The sequence below is a fragment of the Heloderma suspectum genome, chromosome 6 (genome assembly GCF_057233095.1).
Source record: "Heloderma suspectum isolate Gila_16-S chromosome 6, 16-S_ref, whole genome shotgun sequence".
NCBI classification, from domain to species: domain Eukaryota; kingdom Metazoa; phylum Chordata; class Lepidosauria; order Squamata; family Helodermatidae; genus Heloderma; species Heloderma suspectum.
The window spans coordinates 109,806,092-109,830,465 of NC_139463.1; the positions used below are offsets into that span (position 1 = coordinate 109,806,092).

Here is a 24,374-nt window from a genome sequence, read left to right on the forward strand (position 1 = left end):
CTGCAATGAAAGTTTCATAGAGTCTTACAACCGGATATCAGAGGAATGAGCTCATTTTATTGCCATAACATTCTAGATCCTGACTCTGCAACAGCAACAGCAAGAAGAACAGCAAGTCAGAATCAGTGAGCAGTCCAAAGCCTTTTAACTGTGCTCCTATGCATGCTTTCTGTTGGCTTTGTTTTATTGGACAGGCAGGAAGTCAATCAGTGCAGCTTTCTTGAACAGAGGCCTTGTGATAATGTTCAGTCTGTGCCTTTTTGGCAGCTCTAAAAGAGAGTTGCATTATCACTTCAGGCACTGGGAGCCAGTCATAGAAACTCTTGCTCAAACTCAATGAGCGAGACCCCTCTTGATGCGACCCGCCTGACAACACTAAGGCCCCCCTCCCCGCTGCCAACTGCAGCAGTATTCCAAATGGGGTTGAAGCTTGGTGGGGTACATGATCTTTATATAGGATCCCGACGGGTGCTGCTCTCAGCATCCAGTTCTGCACGTGCACAGGTTGCTCATGAAACTGGCAGAAGCATAATCCACAGCGCAGTAACTAATACAGTCCTCGTGCTTCCAAACTGAGGAATGTAAGTCAGAACAGTGGTGTACTGTAGGGATGTACAAATCCCCTTACCTGCCGTCCACGGGGGTCTGGGAGGGAGGCAATCCGTTCCTCCCCCCAGAATCCTCAATGGGAGGAGGTGATCTGTTCCTGCCCCCCGGAATCCATCCAGGCCAGCTCCACTTTGAACCTGCAGAACAGACCACTCACCTCCGCCTCCGCGTGTGATCCATCCAGGTTGGATCCCTGTCCACGTCGAACCTGCGGAGCCGGCTGTCAGCTTCACAGGGCTGGAGAAAGTCGATACGGCCGGCAGCCATTGCTGTGCCGTATCTCTGTGTAAGTCAGTCCCCCAGATGCAAATGGCGTAGTGGGTGCCATTTGCAGCCGTAAAGCTGGTCGATTAGCCTAAATGCAGCCATTTACGGCTGCATTTTGGCTAATCGACCAGCTTTACGGTCGCAAATGGTGCCCACTATGCCATTTGTGTCCAGGGGATTGACTTTCGCAGAGATACGGCACAGCAATGGCTGCCGGCCGTATCGACTTCCTTCAGCCCTGTGGAGCTGACAGCCGGCTCCGCAGGTTCGACGTGGACAGGGATCCAACCTGGATGGATCCCACGGGGTGGCGGAGGTGAGTGGTCTGTTCTGACACGGACTCCGGGGGGGGGGGACGGATTCTTTAGAATCTAGCCTCATTGGAGTACGTGGCGGAATTCTCCACCATCCCTAGTGTGCCGAGGCAAACGACTGTTGTGTTTCTAACTCAATTTCACGTGGGCGCTGTTGGAGAGCCAAGATCATCCTGCCTGTTGTATTTCCAACTGTGAGTGGGAAAGACATTGTTTGGCAATTCTTCAGGATCCTGACAGCTTCTCTTTACACGGCTTCGAACTGTTCTCTGACACTCAAGAATGGCAATCTGTTACTTCTAGTGAAATTATTGATTTGTGGGCAAGTATGGGCTTGAGAAAGTCCGATTTCTTCAGTTTAAAGACTAATAGACTTAGATCTACGGTATCTGAGGACTGTTGCAAATAATACCTGCTCTCCACTACTCTATACTAAATAGAATAATTTCAATAATTACACAATCACTGCAGCCCCATATCTGTCTACATTAACCATTCCAAAGTATAGAAGAGCATTTAATCTTCCCCGTTGGAATGTGCGGCCATTGGCACTATTAAATGGATGATGTAGTAAGATCCTGGTTAGTGAACAGATATGTTTCTGTGGTGCTGGAGTAACAGAATCGGTTGAACATGTTCTCTTACATTGTGACCTCTACAGGGAAAGCAGAGAAAAGCTAATTTTCCCCACTATTAACAGCCTTCCCAGGAAGTAGCTCCACCACCTTGGTATCCATTTGTTTAAGGGATGTGTCTTCTTGGGTCAGGTTGCCAGGATTTTAATGATTTCAGCTCTAACTAGGAAAAGAAAATGAAGTTGTTTCCTTGAAAGAAGGAACCTCATAAATCGCATTTTGCTACTGTGCTAGTTTTAACTGTGTTTTCGATGTTTTATACGGATTCTGCTGGTCTGTAATAAATGAATTCATTCATTCTTACCCAATTTCAAAAATGTATTTTTCCCCAATGGTGGTTTCAAAATATCTCTTCTGAGCTGCAGTGAGCTTAGTCAGGTTGTTGACTGACTAAAGGGCAAGGGCTTGTTCCCTGACTCCCCAAAGGAAAGGGATAGATCTAATGGACTTTAATAAGAAGGTATATTCTGAATGAACATTAGGAATAGCCTCTTGACAGTGAGAGCAGTTTCGCAATGGAACCAAATACTTGGGGTTGTGAGGTTTCCCTTGCTGGATGTCTTCAAGGGGGGTGGGGGTGGGGGCAGCCACGTGTTCAGGATACTCTCACTCTGGATTTTCTGCAGCATACCGGGGATTGAACTCATCACCCTGGAAAACCCTTTCCAGCTCTGCACCGGGGTAACTCTTGTAAAATTTTGAACAATTGCTGTTGGTTCACAATTGCATATGATTTGTTCAATCTCTCCTCACAAACCTGACTACTGTGCACTTGATGATGAGTTGCTGAGTACTCTATGTAAACAGACTCCAATGAAAAGCAGTGTGTCAGATGTGATGTCTGCACTCTATCATGTTAGACCATTCAAATAGATCAATCATCGTTTGTTACTGTTACTAATTGGTATGCATCCATGTGTGCACACAAGTCCTCAGTCTGAAGCAACACTGGAGTGCTTTGTACTAGCATTCTTTTAAGCAGGTCAGAAAACTACAAAAAGGCCCACCTCAGTCCCTTGAACCAACAAAGTGCTACTTACTATGCCTTAGTGGAGGAGTGTGGACGCATCATAAAGTTGTGTACAGACAGTTCACCATATACAATGGATACAAATTCACCAAGGATAACATCATCTGTGGATCTAGGGAAATGGTGTTGAGCTTTTGCCTGCTGGCCACACCTGGGGTTCAAAGCCTTGCTTAACAGCAAGAAGTCAGCAGAAGGAATAGCAGTAAGAAAATCACCCTGAATGCCAGCAGATTTTGTCCCCACTCTCCGATATACACCTGCATTGTCACCTACATGATTGGCAGTCTGCTTGTGAGCTGAATCTCTCTTGACATCCCTCAAAGACAAAACAGTCTTTACCAAGACAAAGACTCCATCCCAGAGAATTTGCCTAACGAATGAAATATCAAATCTCCATTTCAGATAGTCCTACCAGCCTCAGGATCACCTCCTCAATGCCTGTGGCTCAATAGTAGACTTGCAGTGCAATCCAATGCACATCTGTGCAGAAGACAGTCCCACTGAGTTCAATGGGACTTATTTCAAGTACGTGTGCGTAGGGTTTCAGCCTCAAGGAACATGTCTTTATAGTCTGAGGGTACAAGCTGTTGTGCTGATTGTCTTATTAGTCCTCTCAGTAGCTTCTGGCTAATCATGGGACTTCCAGAAACAGAAATCAAGTATAGTGTTTTGGCTAATGACAGGGTACATAATGTCCCTTCCCGAAGCTCTCAAGTCTTTGCACAACCAGAGGAAGCCAGAGAAAACATGTCTATGTGATTTGTGATCCTACCATAAAAAAAAGCCTGCTCTTCATTTGGGACAGTGACAGCGTTCAACAATTTACTCCCCTGGGAACATGGTGCGTGTCTCGCACTGGGCCTAACTTTCTGGGAGGGAAGAAAGTGGAGAAAGTACAATGAGGCCATGGATGACCAGTTGAGAACTGTAGCCAGTGTGGCTAACCAGACCGCATCAGACCAGATAATATTGATATATTTATTGATACTCCTTGGCGACCATGTTTTTTATTCTTAACCATGCACTGGAATTACACTATGTCACAGTGGACCACCATTCAGGGAGGATTTGTTGGGAAGACATGGTCTTCCCAGACACACACACACCCTTAATAGGGTTCAAAATGAATCAAGAAGTCCCTTTTGCACACAAGTGTACATTCTACACTGTGACTGTGACGTCACTCATTGGCTAAACAAACTGAAGGGTGGCAGCAAGCATATTTAGTTTTCACAAAACGTTTGGACCAAATTGTGCCTGAATTATATAGAGAGGGGTTTCTACAATGTGTACATACTTCATTATTACTCTTAGTTGAAAACTGTGAATTTGTGATAGCTGGTGGATGCCCTGAAATTGTGGTCCAGGAGCTACAGCACCCTAAGCCCCATTGTTAATCCAGCTATGCACCTTCCCCTCTACAGGTATTGCCTGATGCTTTATGGAGAACCCAGATGGACAAAGCTGGGACAGATTAACTCCTTGAGTCCCGTCAAACCATATTTCCATGGTATAAGCTAGTTCAGTAAGTTCATGCAGAACCAAGTCCAGGATGACTGTTGTTTTCCCATTACCTGATTTAGCAAAGAAAAGCAGTACTCTATGGGAGACTTGTACTAAGGCCACTCATGCTCTCTGAATTAAGAGAGAGACGTGGAGCAACCTACACCCTATGGTCTTGCCTTCCCCTATGACAAAATGGCTGCCTCCCCCTGCCATATCCACTTCTTCCATTACAGTGGCTGCTCCCTCCTTCCCTACCTCCTTTTCAAAGCACATCTGGACGCAATAATCCCACAACTCTATCAGCTGATATGAAGTACAATACAGCAGGCTGTCTTTTCACATTATCAACAGACAGAGAACATCTCTTCTTCTTCTTCTTCTTCTTCTTCTTCTTCTTCTTCTTCTTCTTCTTCTAATAGTAGTAGGGTTGGAAGGGGCCTACAATAACATCAAGTCCATCCCCCTGCTCAATGCAGGAATCCAAGTCAGAGCATCCCTCACAGATGGCTGTCCAGCCTCATCTTGAATGCCTTCAGTGTGGGAGAGCCCACTACCTCCCTAGGGAATTGGTTCCATTGTCATCTTGCTCTAACAGTCAGGAAGCGTTTCCTGATGTTCAGCCGGAATCTGGCTTCCTGTCACTTTAGCCCAATATTCCGTGTCCTGCATTCTGGGATGATGGAGAAGAGATCCTGGCCTTCCTCTCTGTGACAACCTTGCAAGTACTTGAAGAGTGCTATCATATCTCCCCTCAGTTTCTCAACCATGCCTTCTCAAGGCTAAACATGCCTTGAGATGTTCTTTCAGTCTCTCTTCATTGGGCTTTGTTTCCAGTCCCCTGATCATCCTTGTTGCCCACCTCTGAATGCTCTCCAGCTTGTCTGCATCCTTCCTAAAATGCAGTGCCCAGAACTGGACACAGTACTCCAGATGAGGCCTAACCAGGGCTGAGTAGAGGGGAACTAGTACTTCCCGGGATTTGGAAGCTACGCTATTCCACGTATCCCCCCTCGTGTAACTGTGCATTTGGTTTCTTTTTCCTTGGTGCAGAACTTGGCATTGATCCCTATTAAATTTCGTTCCGTTGTTTTCTGCCCAGTGCTCCAGTCTATCAAGATCACTTTGAATTTTGTTTCTGTCTTCCAAGGCATTAGCTATCCAGCCCAATTTTGTGTCATCTTTAGATTTGATCAGCATTCCCTGCACTTCCTCCTTCAAGTCATTAATACAAATGGTGAAGAGCACTGGGCCCAAGACTGAGCCCTGCAGTACCCTGCCGATTACTTGTCCCCAGTTTGAGAAGATCCCATTGATAAGCACTCTTTGAATCTTATTCTGTAGCCAACTGTGGTGGATCCACCTGCTCGTTGTTTCATCTAGCCCACTTTGAGCTAGTTTGTTCATCGGTATATCATGGGGCACTTTGTCTAAAGTAGGGATGTACAAAAGTCCCTTACCTGAACCCGAAACTTGATTCGCGTTGGGGGGGAGACACTCCGTCCCTCCCCCCGAAATTCTGGCCGGGGGGGGCGCCCGGTCCCTCCCGCCATGAATCCCGGCCGGCCGTGACGCAAATGGCGGTGGCCATAGATGCCTCCATTTGCGTTCCTGCAGTCAGCCGTGATAGGCTACGTAAATATTTACGTAGCCTATCACGGCTGAGTGAAGAAAAAAAAACCCGCGCGTACGCGAATGGCGGCGTCCCTGAGCGCCACCATTTGCGTACGCGCGGGTTTTTCTTTCATTCAGCCATGATAGGCTACGTAAACATTTACGTAGCCTATCACGGTGTTTTTTAAAAATCTAGCCATGATAGGCTACGTAAATCTTTACATAGCCTATCACGTTTTTTGTTTTTTGTTTTCTTGGAAATGGCGGCGGTGGCAGCTGGTCGGAAGACCGGCCCCCACAGCCGCCGCTGCCGAACCGCCGCCGAACCACCGCTAGAGCCGCCGCCGCCAGGGACATTCGCACAAGGTAAGTCCCGTCCCGGGGGGGGGGGCAGACCGTTTCGCCACCAATTTCGGGGTCCGAATGTGCTGGCATTCGGCCTCCCCGAGATTCGTGGCGAAATTCTGTGACATCCCTAGTCGAAAGCTATGCTGAAGGCAAGGTATATTATGTCCACAGCATTCCCACAGTCCACAAAGGAGGTTACTCGATCAAACAATGAGATCAGATTTGTCTGGCAGGAGTTGTTCTTGACAAATCCATGTTGGCTTCGAGTAATCACTGCATTGTTTTCAAGGTGTTTACAGATGGATTGCTGTATAATCTGCTCCAGAATTTTTGCAGAGATTGATGTCAGACTGACCGGTCTGCAGTTCCCAGGTTCCTCCTTTTCATCCTTTTAGAAGATAGGGACAACATTAGCCTTCCTCCAGTCATCTGGCACTTCACCCGTCCTCCTTGCTTGCTCAAAGAGAATAGACAGTGGTTCTGAGAGTTCTTCTGCCTGTTCCTTTATTACTCTAGGATGCAGTTCATCTGGCCCTGGAGATTTGAACTCATTCAAAGTAATTAGGTGTTCCTTGACCATATGCCTATCGATCTCAAGCTGCAATCCTGCCCCTTCATCCTGTACTTCACCTTTGCCAGGCAGCTCATAGATAGGGATGGGCAGATTCCTTACCTGCTGCTCCGGGGGGGAAAGCGCTCATAGCGGGAGGCGATCTGGTCCTCCCCCTGGAATCTTCTTCGGCTGGCTCTACCCCATGGCGATTCCACGTAGCGCCAGCGATATGGCTGCCATTGCTGTGCCATATCGCTGACTAAGGGCTCACTGTGGACACAAATGGCATCTGCTCTGCCATTTGCATCTGTGGTTTTTCCCGCAATAGGCTAGCCTATCACATGAAGAAGCACAGATGCAAATGGCGTAGCGGACGCCATTTGCAGCCGTAAAGCCCTTAGTTTAAGCTAAATGCAGCCATTTACGGCTGCATTTCGCTTAATCTAAGAGCTTTACGGCTGCAAATGGTGTAGTGGACGCCATTTGCATCTGGAGTGAGCCCTCAGCCAGCGATACGGCATGGCAATGGCGGCCGTATTGCTGTTGCTACGGAGCCGGTCGGCAGCTCCGCAGAATCGCCGCAAGGAGGATCCGGCCTCGGACGGTTCCCGAGGGAGGCGGAAGTGAGTTGTGCCATTTCACCATGAACTCTGAAGGCCGGATTCTTCGGAATCCAGCCTCGTTGGGGTCCATGGCAGCTTTTTCTGACGTCCCTACTCATAGACCCTCTTTTGGGAGAAGACTGGGCCAAAGTAGGAATTGAGCATTTCTGCCTTTTCTTTGTCATCTGTTATCATTTTGCCATCCTTATTTAATAGTTGGACCACCATTTCTTTCCTCTGTCTTTTACTTTGCATGTAGCTGAAGAAATCTTTTTTGTTGCTTTTAGCATCCCTCGCTAACCTCAGCTCGTTCTCAGCTTTAGCCTTCCTGAGGTCATCCCTGCAATTTTGTGCTACCTGCCTGTACTCTTCCTTTGTTGCTTGTCCTTCCTTCCACTTCCTATGTGTGTGTGTGTGTGTTTTTGTTTTCAGGTCATCTCTACGCTTTTTGCAAAGCCACCTTGGCTTCTTCTGTTGTCTTCCACCATTTTTTTCCTGTTGGAATTGTATTTAATTGTGCCTTTAGAATTATCTTTTTTAAGAACTCCCACCCGTCTTGGACTCCTTTTCTTGTTAGAGTTGCTTGCTTTAGGACCTTACTTATCATTGTTCTGAATTTATTAAAATCGGTGTTCCTAAAATCCAGGGTATGTGTTTGGCTACACTCGGCTTTTGCTTCTTTTAGAACCAAGAACTCGAGTATAACTTGGTCGCTTTCCCCCAGAGTTCCTCTAACTGCTACTTTATCCACTAAGTCATCTCTGTTGGTTAGGATCAAGTCAAGGATAGCCAATCCTCTAGTTCCTTCCTCTAGTTTCTGTAGGAGGAAGTTATCCACCATGCAAGTCAGGAATTTATTGGAGGAGCCATCTCCTCCTCCTCCTCCTCCTCCTGTGTGTGTGTGTGTGTGTGATAAGTGAGTTGTCCTCGTCATCTTTAACACGCTCCCCCAAGCCCTCCCAGGAGGAATGTTCTTTGGTGGTGACCCTACAGGCAGCAGGCTCACGAACCAGGGAGTATGTCGGTTTCATCTGGCTGAGGAAGTCTCTGCTGAAAAGAGCTGATTCATGCCTGGCCCCTCTAGCAAGTAGAACTCAATGCCCCAGCAGCTGTGTTGCTGAGTTTGAGCATTCCTAGAGTGAACCAGTGTTGCCTAGCAAGAGGTTACACGTACCTAGACCACAGGGGAGACCAATAGGTGGGGCCTATACTTACAATTCAGTTGCTCCAGCAGGTGGGTGGGATGAGAGAAACTGGCAGTGTGGCGGTGGGAGGTGGGGTTGACTGTACAAGCTAATAAGTGGGAACAGAGGAGAAGCCATGAGATGAGGTGAGCAAGAATAGTTTGAGGGGCATGTGGCAGAGGAGAAAAACCTTATAACATATCAAGTCCTCCACTTGGAGCAGGGGTGGGCAACTTGTGGGCCTCTACATGTTTTGGGTTATGATTTGCATCAGCCCTAGCCAAGATAGCCAATGGTGAGGGATGATGGGGGTTCTGTGCCAAAACATCTGGATCACCAACAATTAGCCCACGCCTGAGTTAGCTCCTCTGGATTAGGAGATACTAGCTGCAAAAGGGAGATTTGACAACCCCTGGATTAGAGTGTGGTGCTAATATTACTATGGTCACAGGTTTGATTCCAGTAATGGCCAAAAGTGATGATGTTGTTTCTGTAGTCTTTGTTGTCGTTGTTGCTATTACTATTGCTATTATTATTGGTATTATCATTGTTATTATTATTGCTATTATTATTGCTATTATTAGCAGCACAGTTACAGAGGGATGCTTATTCTCCAGGGCCAGCAATGCTCAACACTACAAGGTGTTTCAAAAATGAAGGGTCTGACCAGGGATTGGGAGAGTTACAACCAGCCCCCACGGAGTGCAAAATGCAATAGCAGGTATGTCAGAAATGCAGGGGACATCAGTTAAGATTAGAGATGGACAAATCAGTCTTTTTCAGGTCTGCGACAGTCTTGCATCTATTAAATTATGAATCCGTAAATTCTAATATCTGCCTTTATCTTTTACACAATTTCCTGAAACATAAGCATTTTGTTTGCAGCTTGCCCTAATATGTACACTTTATACACAATTTCCCTAATACATTTATTTTTGCGCACACTGTCGGAGCTGAGAAATGCATCACAAAAGCTGAAAGAGAATTGTGTTCCAATGCACACATCAGTCTGGGAAATGTGGAACAGATCAGTTCACTTAATGCAAACCAAGCAAAATCTTCCGCCCATTCCCAGTAAAGAACCTTGCCATTGGCCATGGATTTCCATGCCAAGTAGGAGAGCGAATGGATGCCTCACATACACTTTGGACAGGGGTGGGCAACTTCTAGCCCTCCATACGTTTTGGCCTAAAACTCCCATGATCCCTCACCATTGGTCATACTAGCTAGGGCTGATGGGAATTGTAGGCCAAAAGGTCTGGAGGGCCATAAGTTAACCACTCTGTTCTAGGGTGTAAAATATGTTTGATGGTCAGGTATGGGAGAGAGGAGAGATTCCCATGCTAAAACCACTTTTAATTCCCAAGTTAGTGGCCTAGATTATTAGTTTGTTCTCATGCATGTCCCACTGAGATCATTCTCAGTTCCTCAGAGGGGATGTCCTCTTGGCCTTCTTTGGTACTTCTAGTAGCATCCTGGGGAACATGATGGGGAAAGCTGTTGTGTTCAGAGATAGTAGCTTCAAAGGTTTGGGGTTGCTCATAACCAAGACTGACGGAGGAAGGAAGGGTCAGTGTGTTCAGCTGCATGTGGTGGTCAGCAGTGAGTGTTGTCATGTCCTAGGGATGGGAGAACCACCAATGTTCGAGCTCACCTATATTCTCCGGAAATCACATTCAAGTTTGTTTTGGCTCACTCTTCTTGTCATTTTCAACCTATTTTTCAGCGTATTCAAACAGAAAAAGGATGCATTTCTAAAGAGAAAAGTGGTCATTTCTGTGCTTATTTTTCAGAAGTGCGCACTGTGGCGATTCCACATGCACAATATGTAAATAGTAAAGGTTTGTATATATCTATGGTGGCAGCAATGGAGAGAGTGGTGAAGCATCACAATACACAAACAGAGGGTTGTGGGTGACAGCCTAAAAGTGGCAGTGTGAGGAGAGACACTGACCAAAGCACTTGACCTGGTGACTAGAAGTAGGATTGTGAGGTGGTCAAAAAGGCCTCAGGTCCTCCCACACACCTTCTCACATTTACAAGGAATAATGTGGCCGCTGTCTTGATATATTTCTCTTCTTTGGTGTGACCACTGGGCTTTGGCTCACCTTTTTGAGGCTGAAGGGCATCCATTTCTGCTGCATTGTCTAAACTGTTATACAGTTTCTCTCATCACTAATATAGGGCTACAATAAACAGAAATGACTCAAGAAGAACAAAACCTCTGAAGAACGAAGTGTTGGAATCATTTTTTCCTTGCTAGTTGGTCTCTGGTGTTCAGCTCAGGTCTCAGGAGAATAATGTAGCATTTGGGAAGGAAGATGCAGGCCAATACACCAAGATTGGAGGCCAAGATGGAAAAGACCTCCACGGCCACCATGTATTTCCCCTTCGTACTCAGGTAGGTGGGGACAAAGGATAGCCAGACGCTGCAAAACACCAACATGCTGAAGGTGATCAGCTTGGCTTCATTGAAACTATCAGGCAACTTCCTGGCAAAGAAAGCCACACTGAAGCTGATGATGGCCAGGAGCCCCATGTAACCCAGGGCAATGTAGAACATGGTGTCTGAGCCTTCATTGCATTGAAAGATTATCTGACTGATCTGAGAGTGCATGTCAAACTCTGGGAAGGGGGGAGCAGTTGCCAGCCACACAGCACAGATGCCAGATTGAAGAAGAGAACAAAGGCCAACCACAGATATTCCCAGTCGATTTCCTACCCATTTCCTCATCCTGTTTCCTGGCTTGGTGGCCATGAAGGCCAGCACCACAGTCATGGTTTTAGCCAACACACAAGAAACAGAGACGGAGAAGATGGTGCCAAACACGGTTTGCCGGAGAAGGCAGGACACCTTTCCAGGCCAGCCGATGAATAGGAAGGAGCATAGAAAGCCAAGCAATAGAGAGGAAAGCAGGACACATGTAATGTTCCAGTTGTTGGCTTTGACAAGGGGAGTATGCTGGTAGCGAATGAAGATCCACAACACCACAATTGTGATTGTGGAAAACGAAAAGGCACAGCTAACGAGAACTGCTCCCAGGGGTTCTCCGTAAGATAAGTAGACAACGTGCTTGAAGATGCATTGATTGTGTTTCTCATTTGGATACTGATCTCCTGAGCACATCTCACACTGATCTGCATCTGAAATTAATAAGCAAGGTCTCAATATTTCCAATTTCTGGATTTATCAGGGATCCATTAATCATACCTCCCATGAGTTATATAATAATACTTTGTTAAACGTAGTGAAGAATCTCTTGCCAATTCAAAGTGAGAATTACTGTGCAGGTTTTCTACAATATTTGCATTAGGAATGTGCGAAGCCACAGCAAGAATGTCGTGTTCAGATCTTTCTTTTCTGTATGTGAACTTTGCTTACCATTACACTGCAACATGGTTTTCCTAGTTTTAATTGGAGGGGAGAGAAACACGAAGTATTGCTCATGTGTGTTTTGGTATTGGGTATCTTAGTTTTAGTGCTGCACTCTTTGGATGGCATTACAGATGTCAGCTTTCTGTGAGAAAGTGTAATGTGAGAAAAAACATATTGCAAGGGAAAATCATTACTCTTGTTCCTCTGATGGAAAAGCTGCCAGAGCAATTCCTAGATGAACCTTTACACAACCCTTTCCAACCCCGGGGCATCCATTGTTGTTTGAGTACAAATCCCATCATCTCCAGCCAAGATAGCTAATGGTCAGGGGTAACGGGAGCTAGAAGCCCACAACTTCTGGGATCCCAAGCTTGATTAAGGCTCTTTAGAGGCTGAATTGAGCTCATGGAAAAGGAAGGAGACAAGCTCTCTAGTGAAAAACTGTTTGGTTGGATACAGCCTCTGGGCCTTTCATTGACTTCCTCCATAACAAGATGGAGTTTGCTAAAGCTATTCATATACTGTTGCAGAAAAAAAAAGTGATAGGAAATAATGTATGCCCAGAGTTAAAGCATCTGTGTTCTTGTCCTCACCAGTATGGTTTGAAATGCTCCCTTCGGGGCACTGAGCGCATTCATAGCAACACATTTGCTGCCCCTGCTGGACAATCTTGCTGTAACCAGGGCGGCAGCTCTCGACACAGGTGGCGTGGGGGACTGTCTAATGACGAGTAGAAAGAAGGCGGTCAATGGGGGAAATGAACAGGTTTCTCATGGTTATAATTCTTAAATTCAACCCTCCTGCAGAAGAAAAGACCAAACTAGACCTATAGACAACATGCAGCTTTGGAACTGCAGGGCTGTTCTGCTACAACTCTTCAAGGACCCTTGGGCAACTTGACCTCAGTGCTGTCATTGTTGCCTGTTCACTTGTACTCTCCATCCCAATGCATACAACGCCCCAGAGAGAAAGGGTGCAATGAACGTTGGAGACACTGCTCTATCTCCTCACCCTGGTCCCTGCTTGCATGTGTAGGGAAAACAAGCAAGGGACGTAAGATGGAGAAGCGGTGATGGAAGTGTTGGTGGTGATGTCAAAGTGTTGGTGGTGGGGTGTGGACCTGAGCAGGCGAAAAATGATTCCAATGCGATATGCCAGCCCTGTTGTGTCACAGCCCTTACAGTGGTCCCTACAAGGATCATTCTGCACCCAAGTTGGTATTTGCGTTGGTGCCAACAGCTTCCTTCCTGATGCAAACCAGGGGGCGGGGGGAGATTTCTTTTGAGGCAAGGCAGGAGAGGAAGTAGTTATACTTTAGCTTATTAGCCCACAGACAGAGATTTGGAAGTCTTGGATGCAGAACAAGTATTCCGAGTGAGTTAAGAAGGGTGATATTTTACTCCCTACTCACAGGCAAAGAGATGCTAAAAGCATCATCGAAAAAATATCCATACCTGTTGAAAGTTGTGATTCCACACAATGGCACTTCCATTAATGACTAACTGTTTTCTGGCCGGAGCTTTGGCATCCATCTTCCCAACTTGGACTCTCTGGAATGATCGATTAGGAAATGTGACCAAGTTGACAATATCATATCCTCCTGCCATTTCCCCATTGTCATCAAAACAGATTTCTTCCCCAGCACTGTTGTTAAAGCGGATATTTCTCAGAAAAGAATGAAGCTGGAGTCAAAGAGAAAAGGTTATATTCTGTCAGATGATGTGGGGGAAGGGTTAATGCTCTATCTCTGAAGTTTGCTCAGATGTGACCTTTGGGCCTGAGAAATCCTTGGGCCACTCTTATCAATATTACTGAAAGTGAGTTTTCAAGATTTTGTAGTTGCAAAAACAGACATGCAACATTTTTTAAAATTCCCTATTATTGAAGAGAAGATGAATGTTGTTAATGTCACATATGTGTGGACCCTCCTGATAGAATCCCCAGAAGGTTCTGCTTTTGAGGTGGTGCTCAGATCCAGCTTCAGGATCTGTGTCCTTGAACGAGAATCTCAGAGAAGCCCAGTTCTCCTCTGCCAGGGTACCATCTTTAAAAATAGAAGCAAAAAGAATTACTTCTTGGAAGGTACTCCATCCAAAATGGCTGTACACTCTCTATTTAAAAGACTGGCCAAGAGACTCTGTTCTGAATGGTCTAGAGGAGAGATGGGAAAACTATGCCCTGTGGACCAGGTGCAGCCCATCAGGTCTCTTGATCCACTTTGCTGTGAGGAATCCAACTCAACAAGCCAGTGATCAAGGAAGAGAGTAATATCTTCCTGGGTCGCTAGTTCACCTCACCTCCATCACAGCCCCAAGATTTGGAGGAGAGAAGGGTAGAAATAGAAGGAGGTTGCCAGAAAGAATACACATGCAGATATAAACACACAAAGAAAGACTGGGGAGAGAGAAAGTGTGTTGCTTTGGCTGCACCCACTCTTGGCAGGTGGAAGGAATGCAGCCCTCAGGCTGAAAATGGTTCTGAACCCCTAGTCTAGAGAGTGATTTGGAAATGGCTGTCCCATGTGGATCTGTGCAGGTGTGCGTGGGCAGGACTTTCCCTTTTGTTAACAGCAGTCTCTGACCCTAGCAGACACCAAACATAACCCTAAACCCTTTCCCTTCTTTACTCTTGTAAGAGGTGTGCAGAGTTGAAGTGATAACGAGCTGGTTTGCGTGTAATGACAACCCAGAATATGGGTTGAGTATGGGTTGTTGTTGAATCATGCGTTATTGTAGAAGTATAGGCTGTCATTACGTGTGAATCCAGCACTACGGTTTAACTATGGGTTGTTAATGATGAGAAACTGGAAGTTTGCAACCCAACCAGCAAGATGGGTCCTCTTCCTGGGCAGTTAATGGTTAATAACCAGAGGTAAACCATAATGCAGGGTTCACATGTAATGCCAACCCATGGAAGTGGCGGATTCAAGTTGACCATGATTCAACAGCAACCCATGATCCAACGACAACCCATACTCAAGCCATATTCAAGGTTTTCATGATGTGTGAACCATTGCAGTGCATCTGGTTGCAGAAATACCTGGCTTCATGACTGGGGTGTGTGAACAGAAATGTATGAGAGTGATCTGAGCAACTGCAACAAACCGTTCCGATGCTGCTACTATAAATTCCTGGTTAATTCTAATCGACTACCTCCAAGTTAAATCAAATATGCTCACGTTTCTCAACAAATGCATCACAGTGAGACACAAGACCTCTTCTGGTGTCCCCCCAAAAAACAAGGGTTAAAAGCAATGTATGAGGAGAAGCACTGCTCCACCCTGCCCCTGTCCTGCATCGCGCTTGTCATCTGTACACATGGCGCATGGGTGTCTGCAGCAGGACCCTCCAGTATCCATGGGGGCTCTCCACATCAGCCAGAACTCTGGAAAATCCGTGTTGTGGCTCACATGGAGAGCCACCGGATACAGAGGCTCTGTTCTTCAGACAACCACCCTCCAGAAGTCCAGAGTGACAAATGCAACCGAATAGAGGGGTGGGACTGGAGCACTCTTCCTGCTCACCGAGTGCTGTTACCCCTTTTTTAAACACGTGTACAGGGCTACCGAGAAGAACACATGGAGAGTCATGCTGATCAGACCAAAGGCTCATCTCCCCTTATTCACCTTCTTTCAAAGCTAAATATGATAGTTCACCTCTTGGGGGTTCCAGTCTGTGCCTTAACAATTCTCCCACTGACCTGAAGAGCTAAGCTGGATCTGGTTGGCAGAGCAGAAAATTTTCGCCACCACCACTTGATAAGCCTGGAAATGAGTTCTGTCCTGTCCTTGGCCTGATTCAGCATGACTCCTTTGCCACCACTGATCATGTTGACTTCCTATCAATTGCTAGCAATTGCTCCCATTAACCCCAAGTTCTACACCACCAGAAAGGATCCAAGAGGGAGATACCTAGGCCCTCCAAAACCGAATGCTTCCATAATGCTCGTAGGAAGACTCTTTATCTGGGTGTTGATGCGTGTGTAGAGTGGGAACAAATCCAAATGTCCCTTGACAAGACCATGGCAATGGCCTAATTTTGACCATTCACCAGATCCCAGTCCAATGCAGAAAAGTACATCCTACATGTACCTTTTGCATGAGTGAGGCCCAATACTTCCAAAGGAAAGGAATTAAGAAGAAATGGAACTGTGTCTGTGTTGTCATACAGACATCGAAAAAGGGACAAGACAAAAACTGTGTACAGTAATCTGAGTGTTTGTTTTCAAACATTGAAAACAATGATTGTTTTCTTGTCTGAGAACAACATGGCCTGCACCTGCAACAAGTGCAAGTTGATCACGCTGCTGGAAGAAAAAGTAAGTGGACTGGAGCGGCAACTGTCGACCCTCTGGGGAATAAGAGAACACGAAGGGTTCTTGGACAGAATGGGGGAACTACAGCAGCAAAGGGCAGACCAGAAGCTTGAAGAGCAACAGCAAGATGAGGCAGTGGGAAATGCTGAGGTGAAGAAAAATGGAGTAGAGGATACTCCTTGGGAAAGGGTGAGAGTTAGGAGAAGAAGAACTAGACGCCACTCTGCCCCAGTGGAAGCAGTGGAGCTGTGGAACCGATTCCAGGTACTTGCAGATGAGACTGGAGGACAGCCTGCAGAGGAAGAATCACAGGGGAACCTGCATGAGAGTGAGCAAGAGGCTGAAGGTCAGTTAAACAGAGGCGATGAAACTCAGGCCTACAAGAAGAAGAAGAGAAGAGTGGTAGTAGTGGGAGACTCCTTGCTGCGTGGGATCGAGACCCAAGTATGTTGCAAAGACCTGTGGACTCGCCAGGTATGTTGTCTCCCGGGAGGACAGATTAGAGACGTGACTGAAAGGTTGCCTGCACTCATAAAGCCCACTGACAGGTATCCCTTTCTTCTCATCCATGTGGGAACAAATGATACCGCCAAGCAGAGCTACGAAGAGATCACGTCAGACTTTGAAGCTTTGGGAAGGAAACTCAAGAACTTTGGGGCCCAGATAGTTTTCTCATCCATCCTTCCAGTAGTTAGAAGAGGGATAGAAAGGGAACGAAAAATACTCTGGGTGAATGACTGGCTACGAAGGTGGTGCCGACGAGAGTGATTTGGATTCTGGGACCACGGGCTATACTTCCTGGAAGATGGGCTGTTGGCTAGGGACGGGTTGCACCTCACAAAGGATGGGAAGAATGTGTTTGGCCACAGCATGAAGAACTTCATCAAGAGGGCTTTAAACTGAATCCTACGGGGAAGGGAGATGTAATGTTGGGGGTAACAATGGACGTAGGCTCATGCACTGCAACGGAGAGAACAGCTGTGATAGCGCCCAATAATAGTCTTCAGACACATGTAGGAAGAAAGCCAGACTATGAAGCACATGGTCTTCAATGTCTATATACTAATGCCCAGAGTATGGGAAACAAACAGAACGAACTAGAACTCTTAATACAAGAGGGAAATTATGACCTGATAGGTATAACTGAGCCTTGGTGGGATGACTCTCATGACTGGAATACAGCAATTGAAGGATATAACTTGTTCAAAAAGAACAGGAGGAACAGAAAGGGAGGTGGGGTTGCACTGTATGTGAAAAATACATATCTCCGCACAGAAATACAGGAGGAGGAGCTTGGTAGCCCCATCGAGAGCATCTGCGTTGAAATAAATGGAGCAAAGAATAAAAGGAACCTGGTGGTCGGAGTCTATTACCGGCCACTCAATCAAGGAGAGGACAAGGAAGAAACTTTTGAAAAGCAAATAGCCAATGTTTTAAGGAAGCATGATGTAGTCGTAATGAGGGACTTCAATTTCCCTGCTATCTGTTGGGAGACAAATTCTGCAAAACATGGCCCCTCCAGGAAATTCCGGACTTGTGTGGTGGATAAATTCCTCCTACAGAAAGTAGAGGAAGGAACTAGAGGATCAGCTATCCTTGACTTGATCCTAACCAACAGAGATGACTTAGTGGATCAAGTAGCAGTTACAGGAACTCTGGGGGAAAGCGACCATGTTGTACTTGAGTTCTTGGTTCTAAGGGAAGCAAAAGCTGAGTGTAGTCAAACACGTACCCTGGATTTTAGGAAAGCTGATTTTAATAAACTCAGAACAATGATCAGGAAGGTCCCATGGCAAGCGACGCTAACGAGAAAAGGAGTCCAAGATGGGTGGGAGCTTTTAAAAAAGGAAATTCTCAAGGCACAATCACAAACAATTCCAACAAGAAGAAAAGGTGGAAGACAACAGAAGAAGCCAATGTGGCTTCACAAAAAGCTTAGGGATGACCTGAAAACAAAAAAGGACACATATAGGAAGTGGAAAGAAGGCCAAGTAACAAAGGAAGAGTACAGGCAGATAGCACAGAATTGCAGGGATGGCGTCAGGAAGGCTAAAGCTGAGAATGAGCTGAGGTTAGCAAGGGATGCTAAAAACAACAAAAAGGCTTTCTTCAGCTACGTGCATAGTAAAAGACAGAGGAAAGAAATGGTGGTTCAGCTATTAAATAAGGATGGCAAAACGATAACAGATGACAAAGAAAAGGCAGAGGTGCTCAATTCCTACTTTGGCTCAGTCTTCCCCCACAAGAGGGCCTATGACCCCCCTGGCAAAGGCGAAGTACAGGCTGAAGGGGCAGGATTGCAGCTTGAGATCGATAGGCATATGGTCAAGGAACACCTAATTACTTTGAATGAATTCAAATCTCCAGGGCCAGATGAACTGCATCCTAGAGTAATAAAGGAACTGGCAGAAGAACTCTCAGAACCGCTGTCTATTCTCTTTGAGAAATCATGGAGGACGGGGGAAGTGCCAGATGACTGGAGGAGGGCTAACGTTGTCCCTCTCTTCAAAAAGGGTAAATAGGAGGAACCTGGGAGCTACAGACCAGTCAGTCTGACATCAATCCCTGGGAAAATTCTGAAGCAGATGATAAAGGAATCCATCCAGAAGCACCTTGACAACAATGCCGTGATTACTCGAAGCCAACATGGATTTGTCAAAAACAAGTCCTGTCATTCAAATCTGATCTCATTTTTTGATCAAGTCACCTCCCTTGTGGACCGTGGGAATGCTGTAGACATCATATTCCTCGACTTCAGCAAAGCTTTCGACAAAGTGCCCCATGATCTCCTGATGAGCAAACTAGCTCAAAGTGGGCTAGATGAAACAACGATCCGGTGGATCCACAGTTGGCTACAGAATCGGACTCAAAGAGTGCTTCTCAATGGGATCTTCTCAAACTGGGAAGAGGTAACGAGTGGGGTACCGCAGGGCTCAGTCCTGGGCCCAGTGCTCTTCAACATTTTTATGAATGACTTGGAGGAGGAGGTGCAGGGAATGCTGATCAAATTTGCAGATGACACCAAATTGGGCAGGATAGCTAATAGTTTGGAAGACAGAAACAAAAATTCAAAGTGATCTGGATAGACTGGAGCGCTGGGCAGAAAACAACAGAATGACATTGAATAGGGAGAAATGCCAAGTTCTGCACCTCGGAAAAAGAAACCAAATGCACAGTTACAAGATGGGGGATACGTGGCTCAACCACACTACAAGCGAGAAGGATCTTGGAATTGTTGTCTATCACAAGCTGAATATGAGCCAACAATGTGATGTGGCTGCAAAAAGGCCAATGCTCTTTTGGGCTGCATTAATAGAAGCATAGCTTCCAAATCCTGGGAAGTACTAGTTCCCCTCTACTCAGCACTGGTTAGGCCTCATCTGGAGTACTGTGTCCAGTTCTGGGCACCACACTTTAAGAAGGATGCAGACAAACTGGAGAGGGTTCAGAGGAGGGCAACAAAGATGATCAGGGGACGGGAAACAAAGCCCTATGAAGAGAGACTGAAAGAACTGGGCATGTTTAGCCTTAAGAAGAGAAGACTGAGGGGAGATATGATAGCACTCCTCAAGTACTTGAAAGGTTGTCACAGAGAAGAAGGCCAGGATCTCTTCTTGATCATCCCAGAGTGCAGGACACGGAATAATGGGCTCAAGTGACAGGAAGCCAGCTTCCGGCTGAACATCAGGAAAAACGTCCTGACTGGAAGAGCAATACGACAGTGGAACCAATTACCTGGGGAGGTGGGCTCTCCCACACTGGAGGCCTTCAAGATGGGGCTGGACAGCCATTTGTCAGGGATGCTTGGACTTGGATTCCTGCATTGAGCAGGGGGTTGGACTCAATGGCCTTGTAGGCCTCTTCCAATCCTAGTATTCTATGATTCTATGATTCTATGAGTGTGACAGGGCAGTTCAATTGGCTCACTCCAAAACTTAAAAAATTTCCCCAAGAAACTAAAGCATGGGTAATCCAAAGCTTATGCATTTTGAGAAAGCTGTACGTTTAGAGAAAGTTAATGCATTTTTCAAGTACACGTTTTGTGAACACAAACACAAAATGAAATTCTCATACATCCATATAGCCAGTGTGGTGTAGTGGCTAGAGTGCTGGACTGGGAGTCGGGAGATCCGGGTTCTAGTCCCCACTCGGCCATGGAAGCTCACTGGGTGACTTTGGGCCAGTCACAGACTCTCAGCCCAACCTACCTCACAGGGTTGTTGTTGTGAGGATAAAATGGAGGAAGGAGGAGGATCATGTACACTGCCTTGAGTTCCTTGGAGGAAAAAAGGCAGGATATAAATGCGATAAATAAATAAATAAATAAATTCTTTCTTTTCTCCTCAGGCTTTCTGGTTGTTTGAATTGCCACAGCGAGTGGCAACAGCATCAACCGTGTTGGCAGCTTGGCTGTTGTTTTGCATCATCCACAATGCCCCATCATCATTCCAGGGCATTGTGGGGAGGAGAGGTGAAGAAAATTTGGAACCTTTCTGTGAAATGGGCATTGATATCTGGAGGGGTGGGTAAGAACAGGACAATTTCAGAACTTTTCTGAGAAAAGTGTCTTCTGATAAATTTGGCTGAGCTCTGATTGTAATCCTTCAGGGTTCAGCACCTTCCCCAGGGTCTTCCTAATATTCAATTTCTGAGGGGTGGTTGTGGAGACATCATGTCTCTAATGTAGATGGTTATAATACTCCTACTTCCTTGAACGTCCTGTAGCAGATGTGAGGGGGCAGGATTGTGTCCAGATATAGTGACGAGGTGGAGCTCACACTGTACCAAAATCTGACCTCCATTTCCTTGACATTTTTCTTCCCGCATGAAAGAGGTTTTCCTTTTTCTGCCTCATTCTCAGGGCATTGTATAATTCATTTTGAATTTCTTTTGGTGGTTTTTTTGAGCCTACCTGATCACTAGGAGTTGGCTGGGGGTGCTGTGTATTCATTCTATTACACGTCTCTCCATGGCTCTGCAGCCTCCCGGTCCGCATGTAAGAGAATCCGTGTCTTACCTGCCATGGCTGAAGTTTCAAAAGATTCCATCTGCCTCTCATCTGCATTGCCCTCTGTTTGGCCCTTGATGAATACATGGCATGGAGAGCATGTGCTACAGCATAGACAGCATTGTAGATATTGTAGCTCTGGCCAGACATCCCCGTTTCAAACACAGATCCAGGGAGGCTCTCTAACTTCTCCTTCCCAGTACAGTTCCCCTTATTTGGCAAATATAAGTTATATATTGGGAGTGAACAGAGAAATGCAGTGAACCAGAACTGATGGATGAAATAAATCTTAGATTTATATGGATTTATAGTTTCAAGGAACTCTTGATATCCCGGCACCACATTTGTGTGAAATGAGAAGGACAATGTCCCATTGAAGGATTTCCTTGAGAACTGATTCTTTGGAAAAACAGCAGTGAAATCCCACTGAGCTGTTATAATCCAAACCCTCTCCATTGGATGCTTCTTAAAAAACTCATAGTTTTCTAGAATTATTCGTAAGCCCTCCATAGACTGACCATCCCCATGGACAAGGAACACATTGATTTTGTGCAACCAGAGAGTAAAAGATATCCTTCCCAGTATGTTAGTAAAGGTCTCGTTGGATGCACGACTTGTCACAGTTGGAATTGATTTTGTCAAAGCAATGCAGATATTATTCTGTAGGAGCCTTGGTCTCAGAGTTCGAAGAAATGTTTCTCCACTGTCATCATCTGAAATGAGGAGGCCAATCCAAGTCCATCCAAAATGCTTTAGAAGCTGAACAATGCCATGATACTGAGGTTCTTCATCTGGAATCATCCGGAACAAAGAGGGGAATCGAGTTTTATCACTCAAGACGGGGTCAAAAGAGCCGTACGTAAGCTAAAAGGAGAAAAGCATTTTTTTAGACAGGAGAAAGACATCCCTTTCTTCTTGATTCAACTAAATGTGATCCTCCAACAAGTCATGAGAGGTTAATCTATTCCAGTAAGCAGGGGAAGGGCTGTGGCTCAGGTTACACACACATGCTTTGCATGAAAAAGTTCTGGGGTTCAACCCTTGGTGTCTCAAGGCAGAGCTGGAAACACCCTTGTCTGAAAACAAGGGGAAAAGTAAACTGGAGAACATCCAAAATGATCCCATGTCTCAGGATGTAGCAAAAATGTATGTGGTTTTATTTAAGAAGCAGCCTTCTTCAGGGGCTAGATTAGAGAAAGAAGAAAGGGACAAAAGCACATAAATATACATTTAAAAATTTTTGAGAATAAAACATTCATTTTAAAACATGGCAATAATGTGAATTGTCACACTTCATAATTCCCTCTGAATACTTACTCAGTTTTTATATATAAATGCCCACAGAGCTCACTGAAAAACAAAGTCTCCAAGTTGAATCTTGTGACAGATTGTAATATGCAATAGTCTCTCTCTCTCCCTCCCTCTCCCTCCCTCTCTCTCTCTCTCTCTCTCTCTCTCTCTCTCTCATATAGATATAGATATACATACATACATGTGCTGTATTCATGTAGTTTCTGATTAGGCACAAGGTCCCCCATTTTGAGACATGCACCATATTCCAAGGATGTGTGTGTGTGTCAAAAGTACAGAACTTTACAGAAGAGGCTGAAACTCCAGCTTCAAGTCTTTTTAAAAAAGAATCCTATTGTGAGTTCTAAAAACTTTTCGCAAAGCCCAGCCCATTTATGTTTTGCAGAATGATTTTGTTCTACAAAATGCACTCCCAAAGGAGTGCCATGTCTCTTGCTTCTAATATTGCACAGATCTTCAGCTATTCATATTTTAAGAGGCCTGAACATGTTACCCAAATAATTTCGTTACATAGGAATCAGAGGGCATAAATCACCCAACATGTAGTACAGGTGGTCAGTTGTTTCAGGGTAGATTCATTTCCGATTCATCAAATCTTTGGATTCGGTCATCTACCAAATGCATTTGCATTGCACACACTGTCCATAGGGGTGGTGTCCTGTGGGTGTTGTAGTGCCTTGGAAGACTTTGTAGTCAATCTCTTGTGCTCCCTACAATCACTCTTTATTACTAGCACTGTCCTGTATTTCTCAATCGGTTTATTTTTGACCATTTGTTGTGGGGAGGAGTGAAAAGGAATTGCAAACGGAAACTTGTGGCAAGGGGCGAGAATTGTGGAGATATTTCTCAAGGTGCAGGGCCGCAGGGCTTACCACACTGCAAGTAGGTGGCTGAGGGGAGTGGGGGTGCTCCTTCTTTTATCGTTTCCCCCCTGTTCTGTCCGTGCAGCCTCCCCAGCCGCTCCAGCTTCCTGGCGTGGCCCTGGAGGACTTGGCCCAGGCTTCCTCCTTTGGGGCTCCCCTGTGCTGCGGCCTGCAGAGTGCCTGACAGGCAGCTGAGAGAGGCATTTGGTTTTGCTTTGTCATTCCCAAAAGTCCTTTTAACAACAGCAAGAAGAAAAGTCCTACGGAAAATAACAATCCCTCCTCGGGCAGCTTTCAGGCACAGCAGGCAGCTGCACTGGAAAGCCCCAAGGGAGGAAGTCCTGCTGCAGTCCTCCTGGGCTTTCAAAGAAGCTCATGCACCGGAGGCTGCAAAGACAGAACAGGGGGAAATGGTAAAAGAAAGAGTGCCTCCCCCCCGGCCACCCCCTTACAGTAAGGTAAGCACTGAAGCTCTGTGCCCTGAGAAGATCTTCCAAAATTCTCAGCAACCCAACGCAAGAGGAAGAAAGATGGCAGCCTCTTTCATGGGGAAGCAAAGAGGCTGAGAAAGGGCAGAGGGGGCTTTGGCACAGCACAATTTATTAGCTTGTCCTTGAAGTTCCTTGTTCTTTAGAAGGAAATCATAGGGCCTGTTCAGATGTCATGCTAAGCCATGGTTGTTGGGGAATTTCCGGTAACCAAAGTGGGTAGTGTGTCATGTGGGGGGAGAAAAGCTTGTTCTGTGTGCTTACTAAGCCACCGCCACGAAAAGGTTAAGGGGCCTTGGGGTGGGTTACTGTTATGTGTGGCAGGCTCCCCGGTAGCTTAAACGGGCTCCATAGG

The 24,374-nt window shown here is 45.9% G+C and overlaps 1 protein-coding gene across 1 annotated transcript; it reads right to left on the reverse strand.

Moving 5' to 3' along the window:
- Positions 1–9,488: 9,488 nt before the first annotated feature.
- On the reverse strand, positions 9,489–23,011 carry LOC146342466 (vomeronasal type-2 receptor 26-like). The gene is made up of 5 exons (XM_084808559.1): positions 22,850–23,011; positions 21,367–22,221; positions 13,490–13,585; positions 12,629–12,755; positions 9,489–11,803 (listed from the first exon to the last, which is right to left on the reverse strand). Exons 1-5 carry the CDS (start codon positions 22,910–22,912, stop codon positions 10,905–10,907), a joined length of 2,040 nt encoding a protein of 679 aa, XP_084664685.1. The 5' UTR covers positions 22,913–23,011; the 3' UTR covers positions 9,489–10,904.
- Between the last annotated feature and the right edge of the window lie 1,363 nt (positions 23,012–24,374).